The sequence below is a fragment of the Mchenga conophoros genome, linkage group LG19, assembly GCF_057382185.1.
Source record: "Mchenga conophoros isolate Kocher_MC1m ecotype Shallow Benthic linkage group LG19, M_conophoros_male_GT1.1, whole genome shotgun sequence".
NCBI lineage: Eukaryota > Metazoa > Chordata > Actinopteri > Cichliformes > Cichlidae > Mchenga > Mchenga conophoros.
In genome coordinates this window covers 20,981,964-21,002,964 of record NC_140544.1, presented here as the reverse complement: position 1 = coordinate 21,002,964, position 21,001 = coordinate 20,981,964, and the positions used below count along the sequence as shown (strand labels likewise).

At 40.6% G+C, this 21,001-nt stretch overlaps 1 protein-coding gene across 7 annotated transcripts in view; it reads right to left on the bottom strand.

The window, feature by feature from the left end:
- LOC146552178 (traf2 and NCK-interacting protein kinase-like) overlaps positions 1-21,001 on the bottom strand; it is a 54,995-nt gene that overhangs the window by 3,254 nt on the left and 30,740 nt on the right. Inside the window, exons 9-34 of one of the 7 annotated variants that reach the window (XM_085256781.1) lie at positions 20,526-20,604; positions 20,221-20,396; positions 18,536-18,602; positions 18,240-18,438; positions 16,517-16,633; positions 15,263-15,349; positions 14,054-14,263; positions 13,172-13,714; positions 10,137-10,301; positions 9,721-9,987; positions 9,276-9,382; positions 9,001-9,116; positions 8,339-8,436; positions 7,237-7,305; positions 6,172-6,269; positions 5,929-6,031; positions 5,637-5,786; positions 5,436-5,532; positions 5,113-5,283; positions 4,862-5,005; positions 4,463-4,597; positions 3,726-3,826; positions 3,348-3,497; positions 2,597-2,614; positions 1,546-1,705; positions 296-435 (exon numbers count right to left, since the gene is read on the bottom strand). In XM_085256781.1, coding sequence (XP_085112907.1) covers positions 296-435; positions 1,546-1,705; positions 2,597-2,614; positions 3,348-3,497; positions 3,726-3,826; positions 4,463-4,597; positions 4,862-5,005; positions 5,113-5,283; positions 5,436-5,532; positions 5,637-5,786; positions 5,929-6,031; positions 6,172-6,269; positions 7,237-7,305; positions 8,339-8,436; positions 9,001-9,116; positions 9,276-9,382; positions 9,721-9,987; positions 10,137-10,301; positions 13,172-13,714; positions 14,054-14,263; positions 15,263-15,349; positions 16,517-16,633; positions 18,240-18,438; positions 18,536-18,602; positions 20,221-20,396; positions 20,526-20,604 — 3,767 coding nt within the window. The remainder of the gene's footprint in view (positions 1-295; positions 436-1,545; positions 1,706-2,596; positions 2,615-3,347; positions 3,498-3,725; positions 3,827-4,462; positions 4,598-4,861; positions 5,006-5,112; positions 5,284-5,435; positions 5,533-5,636; positions 5,787-5,928; positions 6,032-6,171; positions 6,270-7,236; positions 7,306-8,338; positions 8,437-9,000; positions 9,117-9,275; positions 9,383-9,720; positions 9,988-10,136; positions 10,302-13,171; positions 13,715-14,053; positions 14,264-15,262; positions 15,350-16,516; positions 16,634-18,239; positions 18,439-18,535; positions 18,603-20,220; positions 20,397-20,525; positions 20,605-21,001) is intronic. The other 6 variants (XM_085256782.1, XM_085256784.1, XM_085256783.1 and 3 more) reach the window with 6 other exon arrangements.

Sequence of the window (21,001 nt, the reverse complement as noted above, 5' to 3'; positions counted from 1 at the left end):
TCCCACTCTTGAAATACAGCAGTATTATTCCCAAAACGCTAAAATTATGCGTGGCAGTTCATTCAAACTTTGTTGTTTGGTTATGTTTCGGGTGCACCGTATAATAAACTTAGTTCTTAGAATTCATGTTTTAAAAGCTTCCATATGCAAATGTGGGCTCTGCTCTATCCATACAGAAAAGCACTGCAACCGCAAAACACTCGAGATGGGTCAAAACTAGAGCAAGCAATGTTAGGTAATTTTACAGTATGTGACTAGTGCCACACTAGTCCAAAGCAGTAAGTCAGCATATTACCTTGTCATTCCGCTCACACAGGAATTTTAGTCTCTGGGCTCTCTTGTGCATAAAAACTCCATCCAGGTGACCCGTTTCTACAGAACGGATCTCTATGGCTTTCTCACCCCAGCCCATAATCTGATTAGAATGAATATAGGCTGAAAAATAGAAAAACATTAAAAAAATATGTAAAACAGTGTATAATCAGATTTACATACAGTTCATTTCCTTGTATATATAAAAACTCAACAGACCACAGTGTAGAAAGACTTTATAACTTTATTACTCGCATATTTTCTTTTCTTGAAAACTTAACTAGCAAGTTATGCAGTGATGCAATGTTTTACATGTGCTGACCTATTCTTTGTACTTTTTCCACACTGCACAGAAGTAAGAGGTCAGAGGCGACTATTGAGCAGTTCAACTGAAATAAAATATATTTCATGAACAATTCCTCGCCAACATGGCAGTTCTTAAACCTTGCCAGTTGAGCTCACGGGACAGATTTTAATAATCCAGGTAGAACTAGCATTATTGTACTAATGTAACACTACTAGCCACCCCATGATAATACTTTCTACAACACAAGAAAGAAACAGTATTTTTAGAGTCTTTTCTGGAGTTCTCAAACATACAGATGCATGGCAAACACAGCAAGCAACATTAAGTGTCTTATTAGGGTTCTGGGACACCACATACTGTCACAACAGTTTCAATGGGCCTTGACATCAATTCTCCAAGTGGGAAGGAGCATCATGTGGAATATAGGGATGGAACAACTAGCTTGCAAAAATATATATCAACCTTTTGTGTTCAGATGATGGTGGTTAAGAGCTATGTTAAACTGCATAGGTCTACTCAAAACTCAGAACAAGTTTGCATTGGTTTACAGTGGACCTGCCTACTATTACAATTTAACGCAAACCATATCAGTGAACTGCTTCACTATAAGAGCTAGTGGTTCCTATTTATGATTCCTCATTTTTGACAGCCTCTTTCATGGTTGTACTAATGAGTTTTTATGTTTTTAGCACAGTTCTGAGAGACCTCATATCACAACACACACGCATGCACACACATGTAGGAGCTGAAATGCATATTAATATTTCTTTATTTCATATTTTGCTAATTTAATTTAGATCTTTGATCTGGCTATTTCTCTGTGCTGCTTTAAGGTCTGGACTGAATTACTCTATAATTACATCAATTTTAACAGAAATCTATTTTAATCAAAAGCATTAATAAATCCATATGTAGGTGGGGCTTACCAACAGAGGTAGGCATCTCTCCCCACTGTAGCACCACGTCCTTGGTGATTCGACCATAGGTATTGACATAGACACCCTCGTCCTCGTAACACAGCAGCATCTCCATTCCATCAGTCTTTGGCAGCACCACGATGGCATGGGGTGTCACCTGGCTCTGGATCTAATACAGATAAACACACGCAAGCATTTCAGAGGGTTTAATCAAATCTGTCAACTTTAATCATAATCTACATTAGATTAAAATATTATAGAGCTTTCATCACTAGAATTTAAGCTGTGGACTGGCGTGGGTTCATTTTTTTATTTTTTTTTATTTTTTTATTTTTTTTGGGGGGGGGGGGGGGGGGGGGGGGTTGGACTATATTCTATAATCCTCAAACAACCTGCTCAAGTATCTGGAGCCTCAGACCATGAAAGTCTTTGGGTTGCTTGAACCTGTATACTTTCCATTTGTGGTGCCTCAGAATACAGTAAGTGTTGTTACTTGTGTCAGCATGCTATTTCATGGTAGTTACCTGAAAGCAGTTTGTGGCAGCCAGATGAACTCTAAGACAACAATTCAGGAGAAAGGCAAGCAGTGAAAAAACTCATCTTACCCCCACAGGAATATGCACATACATTTACAAAGGCACTCAAAACACAAACTAGCTTTCATGTATTAATGAATTCAATTACTGTACACAAGCTATCAAATTGTGGTGGTACTGATCTGTGAAAGTCAAGTGCATACCATCAGGTATGCCCAAAACCTGACTGCAATACAGTCAATGGAAACGCTGTTTGACTGTAATACAAATAATTTTCTTGCATGTCAGCTTTTTTATTTTTTAAGTTTAAATTGTGTGTTCTTGTTCTTGTTGGAAGTAAGTACATGTTTCGAGAGCCTTGTGCTGTCTGCTGTGGGTAAGACAAATTTGTTCACCAGTTTCTGGTTATCTAATATCTACACTAGTGAACTGCATATAGGCACATGTAGCTGCTGTGTATCCACTACAGGGGTTTTACTAAAGAACTATTGATCTAATCTAAAAGGTGGATAGCAGGATGTCACCTTCATCTGTTTGGCACACTGGAGGAGGAAGTTGTCAGGGAAGGAGAGAAAAAAGAAGCATGGGTGAAAGGTTGAAACAGCAAAACATGCCAGTGATTAAGAATATTCGGGTATTTATCCCCATGTACAGTATGCATTACTGCACGGTACAACAGCTCAAGAATAACATGTCTCATCTGTGGTTCATCATGTCTACTAAAATATTGCCAAGAAGTTAAGATTTGGGCTGAACTGTCTTTGACCTGGATTTGCATTAAAGCCTGAGATTTGCATCCACTATGGAACAAACTAATCTGCATGCAAGAACCAGATTTAATTTTTCACTCAAGCATACAAGAGGAAAATTAGTGACTGTCTCCCAACCTTGAAAGAGTGGAGTGGTTAAAATGAACAAGCTGATTTTTGATAGCAATTCTAAAGTCACATTTGGAAGTAGGTGTTCCTTCTTTATGCTCTGTGATAAAAGCAAGCAGTTTACATGAACAACCTGATTTCTTAACAAAGATAATCCAAGTACTATACACCAAGTGAAGCAAACTACAAAAAATGACATTCAATCATCCAAGTAAATTGTATTGCCAGAACCAACATGAGTCAATCCTCATGAAACAACAGATGAGTCAGCGTTGTCTCAAGCGGCAATAAGCAGGTAACGGTTGAAAAAACTTAGGAGTGAGATGTGGATGGTTACAGAAAGAGTCCCATTGATAAAACATGTTTAGACATATTTAGAAAGTAGTCTTGTACTTACATGTGAGGGAATGTATATGTCGTAAGGGTTGCCTGAGTCCACATCAATGACATGGAAGCCCACGCTGGAGCCATAGATGACCTTTAACCTCTGACCTTCTTCTACCGTCAGGTCAACCAGCTGGGGACGATGCTGTAGGTCTGTAAATGACTGAAAGAGAATGACACATAGTCAAGGGAGGCGCGATCAAAGAAACAGAAATAAAATCATAAAGTCAATCCATGAAACTGTAATTTACAAGGCCAGCAGTCATATATAGTATATAAACTTCATATAAATTTATACACATGCTGTGCACGCAGTAGACATGCATTCTACTTATGCGTGTGTCCAGTATGTTTTTGAGCACTGATGTCATTTCAGTTTTTACTTCTTTACCTTAAAGGCCATGAACTTGTGGTAGGGTTTTGGAGCCCAGGCATAGATTTCCACGGAATTTTTCAGAGCAATCACCAGGAACTTGATCCTCTCATATTTGACTGCAAACATGACAAAGACACATTTAAGACAACAAGAAATTAGAAGTGGCCTTACATTGGCCCAGTGTATATAATGAACACTCAGTTTTATTTATTTAGTATCAAGGAACTCTTTATTTAGGTTCGTGCTCCCACAGCATTTGCTGGTTGGGATTTCTTAAGAGACTTATGTTGTTAGATTTTACCTTCTAAGTATTGCTTAATCCTTGTCCCAGCTATTTGCATGGCAGATCTCCCAAATATCTCCTATGCACACCTTTTCTTGGCCATCTGATATGATTCCTGCCAGGTTTCTTGAGAAGATTCTGGCTAAGATCGCACCCTTTGCTTTGGTCTGTTATCAAATTGACTCTTTCATGTGGTTCATAACTTCTTAAAACTCTCACCATAGATACAATGGATTCATTTCCAAGCACTGACTAATTTCTAAAATTCTCAAGAAAGCTCTTGCACATCAGCTCCTTCACCAAGTTGGGGTTTGAGAAAATTCCAAGGTATTCGTCAAAATCAGCAGCAAATTATATTACCCATTTTAATTTTGGTTTATAAATTTCACAACAGGTTAGATAATACCACTTTAACTACAATGGCCCTTCAAATTAAACTTTATTTTTATTCATACAAACAGACACTTACCAACTTTATAATGCACACAGCCTTCCAGTTCTCCTACGGTAATCCAACCCTGCTTTTTCTCTACTTCTGGGTCATTATGTAATATTCTGTTCCTCAGCCAGGATAAATAGTAGACACGCAACTTATTCTTTTTCCCTGTGAAGGTAGGGGCAAACAGGAAAATAAAATCGATCAAATTAGTATTAAAATGATAATAATCAAATTTTTTGTAAAACAAAAAATAAATTAATGAAAGAATCAAAAACAAATGACCTCTTTCTGTAAAAAATGAGATAAAAAGCTACTTACGAAACAGATTTTGTCAACATGTCTTTTACTACCTTAATGTCTGTTACAGAAAGTGTAACTTAAGGTACAGGTATGAGCGAGTTGTGCATACTGTATGCATATTAAACCTACCAGATATGGTGACCAACACATTGAGGCCCTCTAGTACATCCATCTGTAGGAAACGCCTTCTGGTGATCAGGTTATAAACTTTTCCCTGTCCACTTCGGTCGAGCAGCATGAGACCATTTTCTGTCCCCACTAGTAGATTCACACCTAAACGTGTACGGATAAGAGTTGGAGTCAGAGAAAAGCAAACAAAAGCACACAAATAGAATATTTTGCTTTCTGTAGTGGGTAAGATAAAGGCTACACCGTCCTACCCCAGAGTGCAGCACAAAGGATCTCGGAGTTAAAGCGTTTCTTGTATTTGCGGATCTCTGGCGTGTCACTGTGGGGTCTGATGTTGGTGGGGTTGACATTTACCACAGAGATCTTCCTGGCTTCATTTAGTCGTGCCTGCTCCTGCCTCAGCAGCTCATTGGCAAACATGGCTGCCAAGACAAAGACGAACAAAGACAGAAGGGAATATGTGATTTTGGCAACAATGATGACAGATAAGAAATGCCTTTTTCCACTAACAGCTGATTTCAAAGATGGAGTTCACTGACTGACATTTAACTAAAACTCTACACTATCCAACTACCTGCTGCTGAGTTCTCATTGTCATCACTTGGGGAGGTCTGATAGACCCGTGGATCAACGAATGGAGTAAATGATGCTTTGGACCCACCAACACCAAACTGTAAGACACAAAACAATCAGTAAGTCCAACAACAGTCTACCTAGTGTGACATAAACACACAGGAATCATTGTTAAAGTGTGCAATTTGTGCCCGTGTCTCACCTCAGCCATGTCGCTGAGCTCCTGCAGGGCTGTGGTGGGTGTCGCTGACGGGGAGTTGCTCTGTTGCACCAGGTCAGGGAGGTTACCATGGTTACCATGATTTCCAAACCCATTGCTCTCACTATGACCTCCTCTCCTCCTCTCCTCTGCCTGTGTGACAAATAAAGACATATAAATATCAAGAGAAGTTAGGAGAACAGAAAGATGAGCACAAAAGAATATATTGCTCTACAGCAATAACAGTTTTGTAAGTGTGTAAGCATGTTTGAGTGTGTGCATGCATATTCGTCACCTCTCTCATTACTAGAGTACTGTCCTTCGAGCTGTTATAGGCATCTCCCAGAGAGTCTTCTGTCAACCCTCCATATGACTCTCCACTACTCTGCACTGCTGGCCTGCAAGAAAAATACAGAGACTTAAATATTTACATTTAAAATTAAACCAACTACTATGCTACTGGCATTGTGCTAATCCCAAACCTACGAACACTAGCATGTCAAAGCAAAAGAGAGGAAACATGAAGGCGAAAACGTACATTATGCGGGGAATATCGCTCACAGCAACAGTTCCATCTGTCTCCCCATCTTCATCGCTGCTCTCTGATTCTTCACTGGAAGACGAGTAGTCTGTCACCTGTGTCAATGAACAAGACGTAGAGAGAAAAATTTACTTTCGAACCACTGAGAAGAAACACTGATGAGAGAAGATTTACGGTTGTATCTGATTCCCTCTAGAAGTCATTTAGACTGCACCAGATATATACGGTTTGGTTTATATTGTGCGATCAGTGAAGAATGTGGGAAAGAGAACACAGATCTTTCATGCTGTTCTGCTAATGTGCAGTTGGTGGCACTATTGCACAAATGCATCATCAATTTTGGCAACAACAGCAAAAATGAAATAGACTGCAAAATAGCAGATATGGATGCAAGTGTGGTAGTGGGGTATGGTTTCTGCTCAGCCGTGTAAAGAGAAGTGGGGCAGAGTGGTGCAGTCAGCAGTGTCAGTGAAGGCTGAAGAAAGTCATTATAGGTCAGTTATTATTATAAGTTGTTTTGCCTAGCAAGATCTTTTTTCCCCTTTTTTAATAGAAACAAATTAAGGATTTTTGTGAAGAAGAAATTGCACTGCAAACACAATTGTTAGATCTCATAGATACACATATTCTGTTCTTTTTAATATATATAAAAACATTTTTAACACAAAATAACAGTCACTTTTAAGTTAGGTGGAACCTAAAAAAAATGTTAAGCAATTCAAACAACTTGTAGCTTTACGATTAACCTGAGATTACTATAAATAAGCAAAAATATATTTAAAGCAATGTTTCTTTTAGACTGAATCCCATCGGCTAATTACAATTTAAAATTGTATTGTAGCAGTGGTCAGAGATATCTAACATGACAGAGTCTAATTTAAATTTGCACTGTTTAATAACGAACGAGAACTTTGTTTTGCCCATTATCTCTACATGAAGATTTGTCACTACCATTCTACCTGATTAACGTCACAACATAAACAGGCTTTTAGCTTTGTCTATTTTCCATCCTCAACTTTTTATTTATGTTTGAATTTAGAGAATTTACAGTTGTCATTTTACCTTCACTGGAGGTCTGCTTCCCTCCTCTACCCTTAGTTCTCTGAGTTCCTTAGCTAATGCACTTAAGTCCTGTGAACAAAGGCAAAAGAGGAGAGAAAAGGTGATTTCATTCAGTCTCAGAACCTCAAGACTGAGAGACCAAATCACACACAACGGGCAAAGGAAACGGAGAGGGTCAAAGATTCAGACAAATAATGACCATCAAGACTAAAGGCCAACTTAATTGTTGTCACATAGCAATCCGAGCCTGTACACAAGAGCCGTGGAACAAGAGTGCTGATCTGGCAGTACACTTTAAAAAAATCTTAACAGTTAAATTCTAACTTTCAACATGAGGATTGATCAAAATCAGCACTTTCATTCACTCACAAGCAAGTACGACCCTTGAGAACACAAGTCATAAGAACAGAGAAAGACATATAATCAAGCTTTATAAACTACTGGAGTGCAGAATTACTCCACTCTACCAATCGCCCCCATGCCAACTGGCCCATGGTTCCTCCCCTCCCTCGCCTCCCCATCACCCAAGCAGATGGATCAGACCAAATCATGCAGACAGGGGGAGGATTATTACACACGGTGCGCTTACCAGCTCCTCCTGACCAGTAACCGTGATAATGGAGAAACAGGAAAAGAAATTCAAAGACTGTTCAGGTGCTTTGCAGTACACACATATTCACACACGCCCCCACCCAACACATGCAAACCCACACAGGCACGCATCCAAATATACACTCTCTCAGGTATGTGTGTAGAAGCACACATGCACTGCTATTGCCATTACACCCTGATATGTCAGCGTAAAAAGGAAACATCATCTTCTTGTGAAACCCACTAACTCCATCATGCCAGGGGAAGAAAAGGGCCTCTGAAGATCAAAGGAAAACCAGAATAAAGGAAACGGGAGGGGGGGCGCAATATTCACTAACCTCATCTATGGCTTTCTTATAGCTCTGAAGAATAGAAGAAGAAAGAGATGGGAAGAGAAAGAAAGATCAAGTGAATAGTAGAAAAAGAGAGGAGGAGGCCTGTAAAAGATTCCCAGAGAGGAGATGCCTGTGACAGAAAGAGGTTCTTTGTGTGTCTGTGTTGTTTGACTCACGGCAGGTCTGCTGGGTCTTGTTGACTCACGTCCCTCCTCCTGCTTGAGCTTTGCTTCTTGATTGGCTCCTAGAGGGGATCCCTCCTGCTTGCTTTGACCTACCAAAACAAAAAATGGCGATTAAAAGAAAATTAGCAGTTTAACTCAAATCTAGATATTAATTCACTGCGAAACTCGTTCATTAGAATTTTTTTTATTTTTCTCCATCTGTATTTATTCCATCTTTAAGACTGTTTTCTGTCAACAGAGTTGAAAAATAAATCCAACTAATATCAAGGTACTTCAACCTTTCTATGTGTTTGTCAGAGGGAAATCCATGCATATCTTAGATATCCCTCTGGCCTGTTGTTTGACACCTCGCTCTGCGCTTCTCTCTATCTCCCTCTCTCATTTCCTCTCTTCAACCTCTCCAGAGGCCCAGAGTAACAGGGCACATCAGACAGGTTGATCGGTGCAGAACTGCAATGTCCTGCTGATAGACTCGAAATCCATGTCAATGTATGTGGAGGTACGCATACACAGTATGTGTGATCCTCTGCCTACACATTGGTTTTTTTCTGGTTTACTTACAAGCATTCACTTGATGTTGATGTTTGCCAGATTAGGTTTTGTATGTGTCTTATGAGCCTGTATTATGTGTTTAAGAGCTTGAGGTTTTATACCTCTCCTCTCAGCTGAACCCCCCTGAGATGAAGGGGACGAGGAAGATGATGAGTTGGAAGAGGTTCTTTGCAGCATAGCGTCCAAAGAGAGTTCAGAGCGCCGCAGGTCAGGGTTGCTGAAAAAGGATGAAAGCAGACCTTTTAAATACGCAGTATCCTCATACAAAAGTACAAATAAATACAAGTTTTTATTTCTGTTTAAACACACTAAGGAATAACACATGGGAAATGTTACAGAAAGTAATTCAAAATCAGTTTGCTACTTTGCCCTTTACCTTGCCCTTATAAGCTGAGAACCTGTCCGAGGACCCAGACCTACTCCTCCATTAGGAGAGTTTTTCCTGACCAAGGCTGGGGAGATGGAAGTGGTCCGTTGGGGTACCTGGACAAACACAGAAACAAGATAAAACTTTGCTTTTTCTCCTGGAAAAATGTTCAAAACATGTATCCTCGTCTTTGTAAAGTACACTACCGATCCATGGCAAAGAGGGAAATGGTAAAACACCATGATGTACAGTATAGCATGAATTTTGTCAAGCAGCTGGAGAGGCCAACATTCATTTAAAACAGGATTATTAATAAAATTGCAAGTATACTACACTATGCAATATTTAAACACAGAGTTCAAAAAATGCTGAAACAATAAATAAAAAGCATAAACACAGGTTAATAAAAGATACCAAATATTCTTAGCCTTCATTTCTGATTATGAATCTCAACCTTGGGTGGGATGTCCTCCTCTCTCAGCCAAGCGGTTCTGTCCCGATCCCGATCTCGATCCCTGTCACGGTCCCGTTCCTCCCTGCCAGCATTGCGTTGTGGAGGTCCCGGGGTGTCAGAAGTGGGGTCTGAGTTCTGACGAGGCATCTCAGGCCTGGGGGAGCCCACACTCACACTCTCACTGAGAGCTGAGTCTTTCTGGTCCTGCAGAGACTGAGAGCCAGACATGGAGCTAGTGTGGGTTTTCACAGGAACCAGGTGAGCCATCTGTGGGGATAAACACATTGATGAAGTCAGAGTTTAACAGTGTGAGTGAAATGGACAAAGGATGGTTAAGGGTGAGGTGGACAACAATATGTGAGAGAAGGCACGAAAGGTGAAAGTGCCTCTTTTTGCGCGCGCGCACACACACACACCTGTGGTTCGTTGGAACGGTGGATGGGTGGGGTGCGGGCAGGCTGCATGCCCCCACTGCTGAAGGACTCGGAGCGGGGTGGGAGGGAGGGGTCAGAGATGCGGTTGGACACTTTGTGCTGCAGTGCTGGAGAGCTCTGCCTGTTCAGCTTAGATCGCTCCTCCACCTGAGGCAGGTCACATACGACTGTTACTCACAGTGAAGCACACAACACAGCCAGTCACCATGTATGATCCACAATGGGCACCACCCACACACCCATGCACCTCTACAAGCCACTAGACAATCTTAAACATCACTCTTCTCTGCGGTGACAACAACCGCAATGTAGAAGTGTGCGACTGATGGATTGATGGATATTACATAAGAAATTTACGAGAGCCTCTCTTTATATTGCACATTGTTTTAATGACATGATAGGACTCTGCGTGACTAAGTGAAGTCTTGTTTTTCGAGTTAAAACCAGTCTTAACCGTCTCTTCTATGCAATAATAACACAGGTGAGCCATGCCAGACTTCCACAGAAGCCCTTATCAGGGTAAACCAGCAGGCCAACAATAACACAAAGATTTTGTTTTGCACAAAGAATAGGTTTTTTATTCACAAACAGATTGGGCGTCTGACTAATTTATGTCTCAATTAAGTTGTTTGTGGTGTCGTTTCTCCATGTTGAGGAGTAAGAGTGTCTGATGGCTGTAGTGAAAGTTTAAGTATAGCTTCTAATCTGCTTTATCAGATGCCACATTCAAAACAGAATAAAAGAACCACGTAAGCACAACGCAATGTTGAAGTGTTTGTGTAATTCCAGTCCGTTTCCACTGAACTGTGCTCACGTGTGTCAAAGTAAATACATCTGTGTGTGAAAGGGGCAGGAAGCTCCTCTTGCCAGTGTAATCTGATTATCAGATTATCTGCTGTGCAATAGGAGAATGTTCCAAGGGATACGCCCAGCTGCCAAAATCACACTTTTCCACTCTAAACACTCTACCCATCTGTAGTTTCAGGGTTGAGTGATGGCTCAGCGGGTTCTAGTTTCAACAGCCCCAAGGTAAACAAGAGTGCCTTTCTCTTTAAAAGCTTTCTCTAAATCCACAGGAGCTCACATAATCTAGCAGGATTATTTCAGATTATGACCTGGTTCAAAACAACTATGCGATACCGAGCCATTCCTCAAATCTGTTAGGTGCCTGCTACAAGGTCAACTACAACGTTGCAACTTTGACATCTACAGCATCAAACAGCTTTTGTTAGTTCCTTGAATGAAATGCAACTACGGATGATGGAATCAGATTTAGACAAACAGTCTGCAAATAACTGAAAGAAAAACATTCAGTGGTTTAGGCGAAGTACTGCTGAGATCGAAGTTTGATCTGTGGAGTGTAATCAAGGTTAGTATATTGACTAAACAACAAGAAAAGAGAGATTAGAAAAAGATGAAGAAAAACCTTTTGGGTAGTGCATATTTCATTTTTTTGTGTTTGTCATAAGTTTACCACCCAAAAACTCTTTCTATTACAGAGAGAAGAGAATATTGGAGGTTAGCTGTTGGCAATGTTGCATCTACATACAGAAAAAAATACTGTATGAGATGAGGAAGAAGAATAGGTCGCCAGAAAGGCATCTCGGGTTTATTAAAAGGATCCCACCACCACTTGGCCAGCACCCATCACCAGGCTAGGATATGATTTACTGGTTGACTGACCTAACTGGAAGATGAGATGGGTGGGTTTTCCCTGATGCCATCAAATCCAAGATATCTAGAAGTAGGCTCATCACGGTGCCCTCTGGGAAACTGGGTGGCAGGGGCATTGAGGGGGCAGGCAGGGGGGAATGAGTGGTCTAGCTAACTAGGCTACTGTATCTACAAAGTGGTATTAAACTATAACTGAACACAGGCACCTCTCCCCTTGATCTTAAGCCCATAAATAATACGAGCTATATAAAATGAATAATTAAATGTGTTACTAACAGTAAGAAGAATATATATATAAGCTTTATAGGGACAAAAGTGGAAATGTACCTTTTACTGTCTGTATGCTTGAGTATGAACATTCTGCATGTATCCAATTGTACCTCTGTCTTTGTGGGAAATTTGGTACTTTTGACTGTTATGTCAAGCAGTGTTTTAGAAATTTATCAAGGTTATATCTGAGCCATAGAAGTAATACAAAAACTTGATATGCTCCAGTAGTTAAAATGAGTAGAGTGGAGCATTTATGTAATCACAAATATAGAAGTACAAGTGCGCGTGCGTGTGTGTGCGTGTGTGTGTGTGTGTGGTCTTATATACATGTGCTGGAGCAGAGTCTAGCACTCTGTTGCTCCAACAGACCTGGCGATCTGGGATTGGGATCCAAAGGGAGAGCCTTGTGGGGAGCAGTGAGGTGAACTGTTAGGAAATGACGTTTGGTTAGGCAAGACTAAGGTGGGGTAATAAGGAGATTCTGTGTTGAACCCAGGGCTCTCAGGGGAGAATGGAGGAGAGAAGAAACTGCTGGATGGCGATACTGGGGATGTGGACGGCGACACTAAGGATGTGGAGGACTGTGTGCGGAAAATTTGAGAAGAGCTGCGAGGAGAAAGGCACAACCAAGGGGATGGAGAGTTTGAACTCATTGAAATAATATTATTCATGCTTCTTTTTAGTAACCCTGCAGGGGCAGAAGCACTAAGATCACACATAGAGGAACTACCTCTAATTGCATGTTCCCTCCATGTCTCAGAGGTCATGCCCCTATCGGAAAGAGGGGAAAGTAAGTGATTGTTATCAGGGACTTGGAGAAGATTGCTACTGCTGGGAGCAGGTGAGTAGGAGTTCCTGTGTTTAGATAGGGCAGAACAGAGAGCATTTGCAGGGAAGGACTGAGAGAGTAGGTCAGTTTGGTCAACTGCCTTTGAGTCCAAGTGCATTGTAAGGCTGTCATGGCTCACGCTTTGCCTCAACGATTTGTGCCATCCTCCCGGATTATAAAGCTCTATGTCTACATCTATTCTATTGCAGGGTGAGTGTGACCTGCCACGTCGATGGGCACTAACCATTAAGGACACGGGTTTGGAAGGCGTGGGATTCTGGGTCTGTCCTGGAGATATCGGATGAGGTCGAGCCTTAAGCTGTGACTCTTGAGACATTAGCTCCTTAATGGTTGGCTGACTTGTGACAGATAGACATCTATCTCTATGCTTCCCATTTTGACTGCTAGGCTCTGGTAGATAACACAAGCCTTGTTTGGGGCTCTTGACAGGACCTTTATTGAGCCCTTGGTCAACAGACTTACTGTGCTCTAGGACATACCCTGGGCTACGCCCCCTTCGATTGTGTTTCTGAGCTCTAAGTTCTTTGACCTGCTGGCTTATCTCCAGCTTCAACTCTGGATCTAGGGGTTCACCAGGGTCTACTGAAATACATATATGGGGAAGCTGGCTGGAGAGAAGCTGGGGAGAATGAGACAGAGTACGCTTAGGCGCCTGAGGTCTAGATTGGCCGTGAGAGCTAGAAGTTTGAGGCTGGTTGAATGACTGATGATGTCGAAGGCGGGAACGAGGTGGGTTACCATGAGCATGCTGCTGCTGCTTCGGGACCTAGGGGTCACAGTCAGAGGACATTAAGCAACACAGACACACACAAAGCACACTTCACAGCGTAATTATTAAAGAAACAGAATTCATTTTAAAAGGGTGTTTCGATTCAAAAAGCAAAGTTTCTCCACTACTCTCCTCACAAAGTTCCTGCTTCTAGTACAACCTGCTAAATAAGATAACCACAATGCAAGAAGGCAACTGGTTGAGGTTCACTTTAAATACATTATTGACATCAGCATAAAAACATTTAGTACACAGACCTGGTGCTCAGAACCTTTCTTCATGGAAGACAAGCAAGTTCAAAAGACCATGCATAGCTTTGCATGCCATGTATATTACCTCTTTAGCCCAGGCAGGCTTGTCGTTAGGATTAACGACATCCTTATAGTGGTAAAGCGGTTTCTTCTCTGCTTGTCTTCCCTCCTGCTGCTGCTGCTGCTGTTGTTGCTGCTGCTGCTGTAAAGACACCAGGTAGGCTCTCTCCTGCTGGAGCTGCCTCTGTAGCCGCTCTGCCTGCCGCTGCTCCTCAATCTGCTTGCGCTTGTACTCCTGAAGAAAGAAAGGTAGAGGGTGAATGGCAAGAAGGAAAGAGATGAGAAACAAAAAAGAGGAAACTATTTTATATGGGAGCAAAGACACAAAGACAAATTAGCACAAGGGAAAACGGCTGAGGCAGATGAGGTACCAGTAGATATCGACACAAAATTTAGGTCAATAGGTATTACGGAACTTTCAGTGCATTTATAAAGTCAGGTAGAAAAACAGTGGATGCGTATTCTAATGATCATTATCCCTCCCTACATGTGCAGAATTTAAGGGTTCAGAATGGCTTGAATAAATGGGAGGAAAGTCCATACACAATATTTCCCTTTTGATTGTATTTGAAAATACTTTTTGTGTGACACAGTCTTCCACATAGTGTCAGATTTGAGTCATGCATTCACATAACAGACCTGACAAACATACAAACTGACCATTGGATTAACCCAATATGGAACACAAACAGACTTTCTACATATAGCTCTGGCAAAAAACCAAACAAAATCTGCAGGAAAAACAGGGAAGAGGAATGTAAGTATTGGAGCGATGGGCACAAGAATAATGACATAGCACAGCACTGGATTTTGGCACTAGGGTCATTTTTGTGGCCTTTGGATCTCAAAAGGTTTCCTTTCAAACTTGTCAGTCTTCAATTTTTAGCTCTAAAGTGCATGAGTGATGCAGTATACAAATACTAAAAGGAAATACTCTTAAAAAAAGAGCAGGGCACTGAGGAAAACAACAGTGTCCTACATTTTCTTTGCATGACATAACAGGGCAGTCAAAACAGAAGTCTTTTTTTCTGTAAAATCCTTTGAGATCCAGCCAACTAAATGATACTGCACATGCGTTCAGTGATCCGAATCAATTTCAGAGGAAAATGTTTTTGCTCAAATCCGTAGCTAATAGGCCAAAGAATATATATTCCATTCAGGTGCATGCAGTGGGGACAGGGATCACACAGCACAGTTGGGGAGCAGTTGTAGCACGTGGGAGGGCTGTGGTTACCAGCAGTAATGCCTGTTCCTGCAGTAGCTGCTGCTGGAGAATCTCTAACTGCCTCTGTTCCTCTTCCAGCTGTCTACGGATATACTCCTGAGCAGCACGACGGCACAAGGAGATAGAAATAGATTGAGAGAAAAATCTGGAGATCTGAACATTTATATACAGGCAGAGAAGAAAGCTAAAGACAGAAAGGGGGGAACAGAATAGAATAGAGAATATAATCTCCTGTGGTTCTTTTCAATGAGGAGAAAAGATAATAATAAAAGATATTATATCCTCAAACAATTTTAATGTGTTACAAAGGGAAAATGAGAAAAAAAAGAGATTGAAGTTATCTTTTCAAAAGACTTGAGAAGCGTGGCGGGAGAGCAGCAGAACGATAAACATTGAGTAGGATAGACAAAAAATACAAGGCTGAACTGCAGTTCAGGTTCACAGAGAGGACAAGAGAAAAAGATGTTAAAAGAGAGAAAGAGACAAGTAAGAGGAAAGATACAGAACAATCAAACTGCATGCATCTATAAAAAACTCTAAAATTGTCCATCCCCATAACGCTGCAAAAATTTCTATGCTGAAAATGCCGCAACAGCTTTCTTTGCATTCTAAAAAAAGGTGCAAAGTAATATCTCATGGGAGGGGCTCTACAATTTTGTTATGCAATATTTATATTTTTGCCACACAAACAAGCCGTGGATTTAGAGTTTCCACGAAGGTTTTTGGCACCTCTATCCAATGTAACAACTTTTAGTGCTTTTATGTTCTATACTTTTACTTTTTGAGGTTTTTTATCAAAACAATGGCATGCGGCTGATGAAGCTAGAAAAAAATAAATATTAATTTTGACATAACAAATACTGAAGAAAAACAAAACACTGAGGGACAAGCTGTGGATTTAGAGAAAGAAACTCCGGGGATGAGTTTCCACCAAGGCTTTAAGCAACCTCTGTGTAATGTAACAGTGCTTTTAGTTCTGCACTTTTAATTTTGATTCATGACTCAAACATTGAGCTTCTATATATAATTATATAATTTTATATTAGCAAGTGATGAAGCCAGATTAAAAATAAAGATTAATTTAAAACAGCATTACAAATGTACAAATAAAGAAAGAAATGTCCTTTCCTATTATGTAACTGTATTATACCAATGTGTAATTAGTTTGAGGAATTCTAGGCTAACTCCCAACATCGTGGTTCACATATCTGTTGCATTACATTGTCGCACGACAAATACATGTTTTGCAGTACAAGTATGGACCTGTTCTCTTTCTGCATGCCTCCTCTCCTCTTCTCTACGGAGCTGCTCCATTTCCTCATAACGTCTTCTCTGTTCCCTCTCTTGCTGTTTCCTCAGCTCACGCTCACGCTGCTGTTGCTGTTGTCAGGAAAGCAGGAACGCACAAAGATTAAGGATCATCACAGTGAACACAAATCAGGAAATCATGTTTGTTTGGCACACTTTTTTTGGGTACGTGTTACAACTTCTAGGATAATAACACAGGAAATGAGTATACAAACATATGCGGGCTCAAATTCTAACTAATGTGTGTATTTGGTCACGCGTACAAAGACACAGACACCATTGAAGTGGTGGGTTCATGTAAGTTAAGTCTAGTCATGGTGCTTAGAGGTGCATTGGAAGGCAAATCCTTGGGGAAACCCACAGAGAGCACACAGATTATGGGCTAAGGATTTCCTTCTGTAAGCCTGCTCTCTGGAACTAAGAAAGGGACATTGGGGAACAAGCTCTGACTGTGTCTGTGTAAGTGTGTGTATAAATGTCATTCTTTCTCTACCAAAATTGTGTTTTGCAAATTTAAATATGTGGAACCAAATATTCTTTCCTATAGATAATAAACTATTTGACAGAGGACACAAACATTATTGAAAATGGTTCAATTAGAAACATTATTTACATAGTAGTGATGTTAATTTGTGGTGACTGTTAATTTAGAAAAAAATACCTGAATTTGTCAGATGTATTGCTAATAAGTAAACTAGGTTATTGATGGTAACATGCTTACATATTTTCTGTAGATAAATGTAATTCAGCTGAGGTGGGGCCCAAAGGTTGTAATTAAACCAACTACTCTATTTGCACCACTTCCAAGTAGTTCTATATTCACGTTTGATTTAATGAATAGCATTTTTGCCATTTTTGTGTACTCATTCAGTTTGTAGCATATCTTCAAAATTTCAATATTTGCACGCATGCCCCAGCAATACATTCATAAAACCGCTCCAAGTGGCACACCCAGAGCCACACTATTTAAACCTGTCACGACTGATTTCATAAAGCTCGCTCCCAGTGTTGGTAAGAAATATTGTCTTATTATGGCTGAGACGTTATATCTGGGTGGAGGCCTTCGCAACATGAAACAAAGATGTCATAGCAAAAGCACTGTTGATAGAGGTCGTTCCCAGATGGGTAACTCCCACAAAAGTTGATAATTGTTCACAATTTGTAAGTATAGCTGTCAGACAGCTAGGCTTGGACTTAACACATCATTGTTCTTTCATCCAGCTAGTGGAGGAGCCATGAAACAAGAGAAGCATCCATTGAAACAGAAGCCATTAAATATTACGAAGAGACTGGCCTTCAATCATTTTCAGTCCCTTTGAAATCCTGTTTTGGAAAACTTCAGTGATGGTGATGGGTATTGATAAGCATTGATTATTACCATTTATATGCAAATATCCAAACAAGTTTTTGCATTCTGTTTGTAATTAAACTGGACACTGACTAACAGTGTCTGATTAACAGATGCTGCAAAACAAGAACAATTAAAAGCTGACATTCCTTAGACTTTCCAATGAATTTTGGATCGTTTTTTTTCTTCTTCTCCTTCTTTTTTTGTTGGTTTATGACCTACTATATTTTGTAGTTTAAAATTTTTATGCATGTGTATCTTTGTAGCTTTTGTTGTTTGAAAAGCTACAGTATACTTTCAAAGCTTTGCCTTCACTTCATTCTCTCTTACTTCTTCCAGTCGCCTCCTCTGCTCCTTTTGCTCTTCGATGCGTTTCTGTCTCTCAGCCAACAGTAAGCGCTTGTGCTCCTCATTCTGCTGTTGCTCCAGCTGTTGCCGCCGTTGGGCCTCTGAACGCTCCTTATTGGCGAGCTGTAGGCGCAGGAAGTCTCGCCTCAGGGTTGACTCCCCGGGGATGTTGATGATGGAGCTGGAAAGGTGGACAGTGAAAAAGACCAAGTCTATGTTGGGTGAAGTTGGGCAGAACATGTTAATGTTCATATCTGCGCATTTGTAAAAACACTGACCTCGGGTCACAACTGTCTCTGTCTTCATCCTCCTCTTCACTGCCACTATACTCATATTCTGTTTCATCTGGTAGGCAGGGAGATAGAGTGAGGCAAGTAAGAATGAATAAAAAAGAAGCAGCAAAGAGTAAAAACAATAAAACCTTAGTAAGGTAATAAGCAGCACAGAGCAAAGGCACTTCACGTTCTGAATTTTTCACTTTAACTACCTCTGTTCGTAACAAATTGCTCACGTTTTTGCCATTCCCAGATCATCGTCACTTCAAGGCACATTCTCTTAGCCACTGAATAAGAGTATAAATTGTCATTTTACTGTGTGCGGTGGGGTGGAGAACATTAGCTCAGAGCTCCTTCAGTCAAAAAGGGCCTTAAAAAACAGCAGTCATATAAAAGGCCCAGCTCTTCCTCAGACGCATGCACATGGACTGGTCCTCTGAATGTGACAAAGTGACAGCTGGAGAAGTCACAGCCTCTACAATGGCAAGATATTTCGATACATCATCCCGACGTCCGCTCTGCAGTGTGTTGTTTCCTGAAGCGGTTAATGTCGTTCTTTCTGGTGCAGTACTTTATGCGAGTGCCAGTCTATCACTCCGACACTCGCCAGTGTGTGTTTGTGTCATAATGGAGTTTAATGGAAGTCTGTCACTTTTATTTTCTGCCTTGTTGAAAACCATGAAATCAACGGCATAAGTGAGAATTTGTGCATTTGTCTGAAAGTGTTTAACAGCTCATCCTTAAAGTGAAACATTATTCATAATGTGACTGCGTATCTCTGAGAAAGTATCTCAGTCATACACTAAATCTGTGTGCTTGCTGTTTTTCAGCTGGAAAGATTTAATATGCTTAAATCTTGCTGTTACTGGTCTATATTAGTGGCGGTGTTCATTGTGCTGCAGTCAAATGAGCCTGATTTCTTTTTACTTACTAGGCATAATAGACATGTAATAAGTCCATGTGAACGCACTATACTGCTGCTTCACATTTCACTTACAACAACTTTGGTCAAAGAAAGATTGCTATTTACATCTCTAGTAGTTTATTTTTGATACTAATAACTTGAAGCCACCCCACCCTTCCCACATATATGGAAACCAGTAGTGAGACTCGCTTAAGCAGGGCTGTCAGTTTCAACCAACATGTGGTTCACTGCATTTATTAAAATGTAGAATCAGAGGGAGGCCAGGCTGAAAAGCAGCTTGTAGTGGCAAACATGACTGTATCCAGGCTAAAACAAGTTAAATAGTGTGTTATTTAAAAGATTTGCCAATAGGATGATAGGATGTATCAGCTAACCTATCAGCGTATGTGTGCTGGCACTGACATGTTGTCATCAGCTAAGGAACCAAGATGGCAGGTTAAGTCTGACGTTTAGTTACGCCTGAAGTAATGCTCAATTAAAAATAAAGCAAGATAACCAAATCTTTATTGATCTTAACTACTTGTGCCAAAATATATTTGGAGCATGTGCCAAGAATTACACTTTGAAAATACTAGAAAGCACAGGTGTGTCCAAATGAATAGAAACTACAGCTTGGAGGGATGAGTCACAGTGGGGCATAATTCAGAGAAAACATTTTAATATCCTAGTATGTCACTCCAATTAGTGTAAGCATAACTTTCACTTTGTTGTCTGCATGCAGAATCCAAACATGCACACATCTACAACACAGTTTGTCGCTCACCCCTCTCTCCTCTCTTCTTCTTGGTGCGGTCGATGTGATCCTTCAGCTGGATGCGAATTTGCCTCTCATTGGGCAGGTCCTTGATGAATGGGTGTTTGAGGAGCTGCTCTGTGCTGGGTCTCTGGCTGTGGCTCTTTACTAGACAGCTCTCTATGAATGACTGGAACTTCTTTGACCTGAACACACGTACACACACGTCTCAGCAAAAATGAAAAAAAAAAAACCTTTCGCTGTTTCTCTGCTACTGGCACTGCTGCTCTGAAGTATCTGCAAACACGAACTGCAATTATGTGATACACACTCACCACTTCTTTGACTTGAGTCTGGGGGCAGGGTTGCGTGGAATGAGGAAGAGGGCTCTCATTGGATGCATGTCACAGAGTGCTAAAGGTTCAAAATAAGAGAGATGCGAATGCTTTTAGGTATTTGTATTAAACATTATCATGGCATATAGTCAGAGCCAGCATGCTAATAATCGCTCAACTATATCAAAACAAAATTAGGTCCTTTCTGCAGATTGTGATCAGTTATAAACTGTAGCTTGAAAATAAGTTATTTTTTACTGAACCAAAATTAACTGAAGGGTGGATACAAGGCCTGTCACCTTAATGATGACAACTGTGTTCAAATACCTCAAAGAGGAAAATAACGCATAACAGACCAAACTCTGGGCAGCGGCCCAACAATGTGACACATGATTTTATATCCACTCCTTTGCCTTCGTTAAAATTATGACTTAAAATGGGTTGGAGTATCCTGGACTGAATAATGATCTGACTCC